Genomic DNA, 8,091 nt, shown 5'->3' with positions numbered 1-8,091 from the left:
GTTTCGACACGGGTTTTTCCACAAAAAAATTAACTTTTGATTTTTGTCATATTTGACGTTCTTTTTGTAGGCGTAAGACATATTTTGATAATTGCAGGTCTCAGATGCTTCCTTTGGACAATTACACAAACCTATAAATTTATTTCATATTGTAATTATTGGCTTTCAGTGCTTCGGAAGTAATTTTGTTTCAAAAAAAAACAAAAGTATTACTTAATTTTGCCCTTATTTCTTTTGTCTACATGTTACCTATTCTCAATTATGAAAGGTCACATACTACATCATCAGTGTTCGAATTAGATGCAATCGAACATATTTGGAGGGCGCAATAAGGGCTTTACGGCTTCGACAGCGTAATGCCGTTCTCTAGAAGCTTTGGTAATCGTGAACCTGTGGGATATTTGAGCTGAGTTCTAATGGTTTTCATTACTTTGAAATTAGTTTTTTTTAAACAAAAATAAGAGAACTTTTTAACTTAACTGTTTTTTTGTTTTTTTTGTCTAATTGTTACCAAGCCTTATTATGGACTGTTCCCACATCTTCTGTTGACTTACAAGTTATTTCGTTTAGTTTCAGTTTTATCTGGCGCTATGGTGACTTTGTTATTATGTTTTGTTTTTTAAAACAGACATAAAATTTTTGATGTAATTAATGTTTGTTGTTGTTGTTGTTTGATTTTGTCTCAACACGCTTTCTTAATATTAGCATATCTCATCAATCTAGCGCATCATTTTTTACTCCACTGAGTTTTTTTTCTTTGGAGGCTGTCTTTTTGTTCATACACTATTTTTTGAAAAATGCTTGAGCTTTTGGGTTTTTCTATCTGTTCCTGATTTGGTAGACAATTATGCCAAAATTGTGGATGAGCGGGGTCGGAACCTTATGTACAATCGCACATTACTGAGCATCCTTGTTGTTCATTTAGCCACTAAGGTTGCTGCAATTTTGGATAATGTATGTATAAATTCACTCAACATCAATGTCAATGTTAACTCTTCCCGTAGCCTCATTTGGTCCCAAACAGACAGCCCGACGACTGTTTCTGTCACAGCGACACTGCAACACAGACATGAACGCCTTTCTGTACACTTTCTGGGTGGCGGCGTATATGAACGGGTTCACAGCCGCGTTCAAGGTCACTTGAATATGGGCCACAGTCTTCAGAATAAACCACCCACTCGGGGCTCTAAGACCCAACGAAGGGTCAATCGCATATGCAGTTGTCAAACATGTCAATATTATGAACGTTAGTGTCGTAAACCCGACGATCAACGAATAACCGAATATGATTCTTGACTGGGTTTTGGTGAAGGTATTTCCGGGTTCAGCCGAAGAGTTTGTTCGCGAGGAGGTCAAAGGTTGGTTCGAGTCGATTCGGATTGTGTTTGGGTTCACATTCATGCTGGCTCGTTGTGTCATCTGGACATACGACTGGGTAGCTTTGGATTGAACATATGCTGTTTTGAAAATGGAGGAATAAATAGCTATAATTGTTATGAACCACGCAACGCTAATTGTTGTATTTCCAAAGTTGTAGATAGTTTCTATAGGGTCATCGGCTTCATCTCGACACATCATAAACGCCCCAGCTAGACCATGCAACGTTGCACAAGTCGCCATTGAGAGAAACGTAACCAAAAACCATCTTCTCTTGAAGTTCTCATAATTCAGGGGTTTCACGATATAAATATAACGATCAATCGAAATTAAAATGAGCGCCACCAAACTCATAATGTAAACAGTATTGCTCACTTTCGCGACCCAACAAATAGGGTCAAACTTGTGGTCTAAAAACTTAGGAATACTTCTAGGAATGAAAAAGGTGAATATAATAAAGAGAGTTGTCGCATCTAAAATTGCCAAGTTCGCCACAAAATAATTACAAGCCACTCGAAGTCTTTCGAAGTATAACACAGAGAAAATAACCAATAAATTGGCAAAAAATCCCACGACAGCAATGAAAGCTCTCAAAATTGTGAAAAATAATGCAATATAATCGTAAACTGTAATTTCAACAAATATTATGGAGTCTGGTAAAGTAGAATTGGGTCGATTAAACTGGCTCGGAAATATTGTCGAATTTTCTGTAGGACCCATATTTTGAAATGTATTCAAACTGTACCCGAAGCTAAAATTGAAATGAAACTCGAATCAACTTTCCAAGAGATTTGGGGTTTAAAATCTTTGATAAAATAAGCTAAACTTAGTAACAAATAATTTCGAGACAAATCGTAAAATTTTCTGAGCAAATAATTGTTTGGCGCTTTTCTGTTAAATTTCTGAGGCTTACGTGAACAAAATTTTCCAACTGAGTGAACAAATAAGCGAAGCAAAAAGTAATCACAGGGGTGGAGCTTTTTTCTTCACTTTTTAACTGTTCTCTATTTTTGACCAATCGGAAGGCTAGACGGCAGGATCGATAAATTAATTCATATAAACAAAAAAGATCAATTTCTATGCGCCAGAATTTGATTTAATTTTTAATTCTACAAAACTCATTCTTGCCAAATGTGCAACTGTTACGCGAGGCGCCGCTAAATAACTTGGACGTTTATAAACCGTTTATGAATTGTTTATCGCTGCTTACAAATTTTAAACAGTTCTAGGGCCCTTCGGGTGATGCGTGAATGAAGTTTGAACGAGTTTCAATAAAATCGTTTAACAGTGGCAAAAATAAAGCCAGACGTTTTAACAACTGAAGCGTTCAAACTTCAAATTAAACGCAATTTTCGTAATTTTCTAACAAAGTTTGTAACTGAAACGATATATTACATAGAAGCCACCTGTAAATTAGCAGTAAATGCTGTATAGTTGTCGTAACCGATTTTAGATATAACTCGTTATTCTCAGCGCGTCTTTGAACCTACTCTAAAACAAAAAGTCAGAAATACTTTCAAAATTTGAACAATTACTGCGAAGTGAAAGCCCTTTGAAGATATGAAGAAATTGCACCCCTTTAACGGAATCAATTTAAGTGTTTGTTTCTGTTTATGATGTGTGTATAATCAGACTGGGAGATTTGCTCAATTTATATCAAAACAGAGTTAAGCAGGTCTCAACTTTTGTAGATGGAGGTCACTTTTGTCTGAAGAGAAATAGCTTCAAAAATAATTGGGTCAAACTGGTCAACTAAACAGCCAATAATTATTGACAAAAGCCTAATGACATCGAAATAGCGGTGTTTGGTTATGGTAAACATTTAAAATAAGCCCCCAAAGAAAGCGTTAAATCACTATTCATCTTTTGTCGAAAACTAACAAAACTTCGTTGGAAATTCGTCAAATTTGCCGATAAGACTCGATCTTGGACAAATGTTAGCCTTGTTTCAATAGATAGCCAGAAAATGAGCAACGCATGAAGTAGCGCAATAGTTTTTATCGCTTTTGGCAGATAGCTTTGTCGAATTATCCGAAAAGACTTATTTAAAATCAATCACGATAGTAGTTATATGTAAGCAGACCTGGGGGGGGGGGGTAAAAGGATGTACCTATGTATTAACATTAGGTATAGCCCATTTTCGTCCAATTTCCAAAGATGTACCTAAAAAGGGAGTGAGAACAATAGACCTGTCATCTTATCGTAATTACCCAGGGGTAATTATCTTAATTACCCCACGGAAATGCTTCCAGTTTTCCGCTCTAATGCACTTCACCAAATCTTAACTACTTATTAAAATTCATCTACAGAACTTTTACTTTCAAACTTTTCATTTACGCATAACTTTTTCAATTATCAAATATTTTTTTAATTTTCCATTATTAATGAAGTTTTCAATAATTTCAAATTATTGGAAGTTTTTCACTAAAACTTCTTGTATAATTTTTTGAAAATTCCACTTTTTTTCATTTTTTTTTACTCCTCATGATGTGAAAGCATAAAAGAAACCGAATTTTTGCCAGTTTCTTTTGGTAGTTTCTGGTTTTTTTCTCTGTAGTTTCAGTTTCAAAAACCCGAAACCCTTAAAAAAATTGTATATAAAGTTGTTCTAATAATCGGTTGAAATTTTTTTACACAGATTTCAATGAAAAATACTAAAACACAGAAAACCATCACTGAAAATTTTTTTATTTTTTCGTGGTTTCAGATTCTGAAACCTCAAACCAAAAAAAATTTTCTGGTCGAAAATGTATACTACAGTACAACTTTAGAGGGTATTTTTCGAAGTGAAAATCAATGGTGGTAATTTCACGGTCAATTATTGATTATGGGTTTGGGTTTTTTGTAGTTTTAGTTTCTCAAACCTCAAACTACAAAATAGTTTTATCCAGAATGGTGAGCTATATCAACTCTCTATATGTTGTTTTTAAACAAAGCATTTGATAGTGACTTCTTTAACTCCTAGAAGTTACACTTTTTGGTTTTTTCTGAAGTTTCAGCTTCTGAAACCTGAAACCTCAAACTTTTTTGTTTTTGGAATTGTTTGTTGCACTACATCTTTATAGCGTAATTTTCAACGCAGAATCCAATGGATTTATTTTAAAATTCGTGAAAAGAGGACAAATTTGTATTTTTTGAAGTTTTAGATTCTGAAACTTGAAACCAAAAAAAATGTTTTTGGTAAAAAATACTCAATTCTTGTAAAAAATACCCTATTCTTGAAAATATGAAAAAAAACCCATTTCATAACAAAAAGTACCCAATTCTTGGCAAAAATACCCAACTCTTGCCAAAAACACCCAATTCTTGTCCAAAAATAGCCAATCGTTGTCAAAAAAATACCCAATTATTGCCAAAAGTTACCCAATTATTGTCAAAAAATACCCAATTCTTGGCAAAAAATTCCAAATTCTTGAAAAAAACTCCATTATTGTGAAAAATGCCCAACTATTGCCAACAGATCCCAGATTTGGTGAAAAACACCCAATTCCTGACACAAAACATCCAGTTTTTGTCAAAAATATCCAAATGTTACCAAAAAATATCAAACTATTGCCAAAAAACAATTCTAGCCCAGAAATATCTTTTTTCTAGTCCAGATTTACACAATTCAATTCATTGCAAAAACCCAATTATTACCAAAATCTACTACGTTTTGCCAAAAAACCCTAAATGTTGCGTAAAAGAACACAGTTCTAGCAAAAATATCTCAATAATTGCCAGACAAAGAGACACAAATCTCGCCAAAAAATACCCATTTTTACCTCAAAGTAACAAATCTTGTCAAAGAGCAACCAAATTCAACCCAACTTTTTAGCATTGACAAAAAATTCCCAAATTCTAAGCTAAATAACAAAATTGTATCAAATATTTATCAAAAATATATCAAAAATTAGACAATATTACCATCATCTGTATTTCTCTAAGTTCTAACAATCCAATTATTTAGTGACCTCAAAACATCAACTTTTGAGATCATCTTTTGTGATGATGAATCTTTTTAGGTGATCGATATAGGTTTAATGAGCACAAATTTGTCACCAAGTATTTGCTTTTTTACAGAATTAATCTTTAAATGTTTGAGTTCAATCATAGTAATTTAACAATTACGTGCTTTTATCTTCTCAATTACAAACAATTAGGTGATCTCATTTTTTGTAAGAGGGTCAATGAACTCTTTGTTTTGGAACAAAACTTATTCCAGCTACGTCATATGACTGCTACAGTTAGGGATACCTAGGTATTGTATGGGGTCACTGAACTCTTGTGAACAAAAAATAATCCTTACTACTTACGATATGATTATTGTTACGTTATCAAAGCGTGCACAATTCACGTGATTGAAGTCTTTCTCATAATAATAATTAGGTCACTATTGCGTCATAATGATGTCATTTTTTGTAGTGTACAAACAAAAGTCCAACTCATTGTGCTTCTTTTTCTTCCTTTCAACAACACAGCTATAGTTGGCTTTTTCATTCTTTTTTTCGGAGACAATTTCAATCTCCTTTTGCTACAAACCTAAATTGTCAGTAATAAACTTTTCAGTGAATATTCTTCATCTCTAGGACATCTTCCTATTTCCGATTCCAGGTAAGTCTCCTCCGTTATAAAATATGAAAACAGACCAAAAAACAAATAGAGGGTTATTATAATCACCGTACTCATTCGCAAATTGCTTATTAATTCTTCAGAGAGAAAGATTTTGGAATATCTGTAAACTTCAGTTTGTTTAGGAGTTCAACCGTCTTCAACCAAAAAGAGGCCGCAATAATGAATATCAAATCTGTGAAATTGAACGAAAATCTTAAGGTACACTTCTTCTTCCCCGACTTCAATGATGATGTAGCAATTATAAAGGAGAGGATAACGTGCTTCGGCTGGGTAGCTGATCCTCCATTCTCAATTCCGAGGCAGCTTCTGGTCTTCATCATTGCAATCGAGAATTTGCCTGAAGTCTCTGTACCATACAAACAGACAACTGTAGATTTCTACAAGAACCACAACGAAAACACAACTTTACACGTCTCAGACAACATGAAACTAAGCAGATCAGTCCGTGCGCAGTTCTGTGATTATGGAGTTGTGTTGGAGTCAGTTGTCTTATAGACCAATGTATGAAAATCAACTGGGATTTTTTGAGGAGGAGAAGCAACTTAAATTCCTCTGGTGTGTGTCTGACGACTTTAAAAATTTGCAGGAGCAGAAACCTGATCGGGATTGTGACGAGTGGGAAAATGGGTCAATGACAGAGAGTATTTTCGCAAGTATAGAAGAGGAGAACGCACTTGGGCCTAAGTTAGACAACAAAAAATTTGACAAGGCAGTCCCTTTTTCGTGTTTTTCTACAGAACCTGGACAAGATGCAATGAAAGTAGTACAAGGAGCAACGACTGTTGAGAATACTTCATTGAAGTCTGCCAGAACCATCCTTAGTACAGTAGTCAATGAGTATACAGGTTACCAAGATCTTATTTCATCTAATGAGGCAAGTGAAAAAATATCTGAAAAAACTTCCCTCAAACGTGAGCAACCGGAATATTGTATTCAAAAGGCTCTCAAGAGAAGGGCTCCTGCTGTCAATAACCTTGAGTGTGTGGGATGTAAAAAAACAGATACTGATGAAAACGAATGCAAAATGTGTCCTCCATCATGCAAATTCAGACGAGCTGCTGAATTGTATAGTAACTAAACTAGCAAACTGAGAAGTTATTTCTTTGACTATTATTTGGTTATATTTCCTGTACAATTTCAGATCGAAGACTAGTATTTTCTGACATGACTAATTGACTGGTGAATTTGTAATATTCTGTTTCTACAGTCAGAAAAAACTGAATTTTATGTATGCTTTTGAATTGATACTTTGATACTATAATTGAATTGAGTTTTAAAAATGCATTTTTGAAATCAATTTGTATTTAAATATCACTTTTGAATTAAAATTTAGGTAAAAAAATTCTTGTTTTTGTAATATCTGTTTTTTCAAAGACGCAGGTTTTTTGGCTTCTGCAATACACTCCCTGCTGCTGTTTTGAATCGGTTTTTCAGAATGCTGTTGATGCTCGCCCCGAAGGAGATCAGAACAGAGTCAACTGTCGTTGCAGAGATCATGAAGTTGATCGGAAATAGTTCATCTGTTTATCGGATAATGGACTGCGGTCAACATAAGCATACAAAACACGTGAAAGGGCTCATGTGGATAAGTTTATTAACAACAGGTCTTTCAAGTCGCTGAATGAGTTTCCAGACCAGATTTATCAGGTAAAAAAGAACAAGACATTTCTTTTTTCATCATCCAGCACGCCGAACCGACAATGTTGCAAGTTAATTACAAATTCTGCTCCTATTGCTGCAGTCCAAACTGATATGAGTTGATTGAAACGGATACTGATAGTCTTTACATGGCGATAAGTGAGGAAAAATATGACAAAATCAGTCGACCAGAAAAGCAATTACTGTGATGCTGGATGATGCAAAGCGATTGCAGTGATAATTTCGCAACAAACTCCAGCATCAATTTTTCCCACGAGAATGTTGCAATAAGTGTCTTGCCTTTGATAAAAGATTACCTGGTGTTTTTTTAAGAAGAATATTGGCAAAGAATTTTTAGATATAGATACTCATACAAATCGTTAAATATATAGGTTACAATTTTTTTATAAAAAAGTTGAAAACCTTTAGCATAATTTTATTGTTTTGAAAAAAATTTTGTTT

At 34.1% G+C, this 8,091-nt stretch overlaps 1 protein-coding gene across 8 annotated transcripts in view; it reads right to left on the bottom strand.

Annotated features, from left to right (window-relative positions):
- Positions 1–940: 940 nt before the first annotated feature.
- Positions 941–8,091, bottom strand: part of LOC142341596 (alpha-1B adrenergic receptor-like) — a 213,196-nt gene continuing 206,045 nt past the window's right edge. For all 8 annotated transcript variants that reach the window (XM_075392669.1, XM_075392670.1, XM_075392672.1 and 5 more), the window contains one exon: positions 941–2,868. In XM_075392669.1, the coding sequence (XP_075248784.1) occupies positions 967–2,097 (1,131 nt within the window). In that variant the 5' untranslated portion in view covers positions 2,098–2,868 and the 3' untranslated portion in view covers positions 941–966. The remainder of the gene's footprint in view (positions 2,869–8,091) is intronic.

This window comes from Convolutriloba macropyga, chromosome 6, assembly GCF_964194025.1.
Source record: "Convolutriloba macropyga chromosome 6, txConMacr16.3, whole genome shotgun sequence".
Taxonomy (NCBI): domain Eukaryota; kingdom Metazoa; phylum Xenacoelomorpha; order Acoela; family Convolutidae; genus Convolutriloba; species Convolutriloba macropyga.
This window is presented reverse-complemented; position numbering and strand designations above follow the sequence as displayed.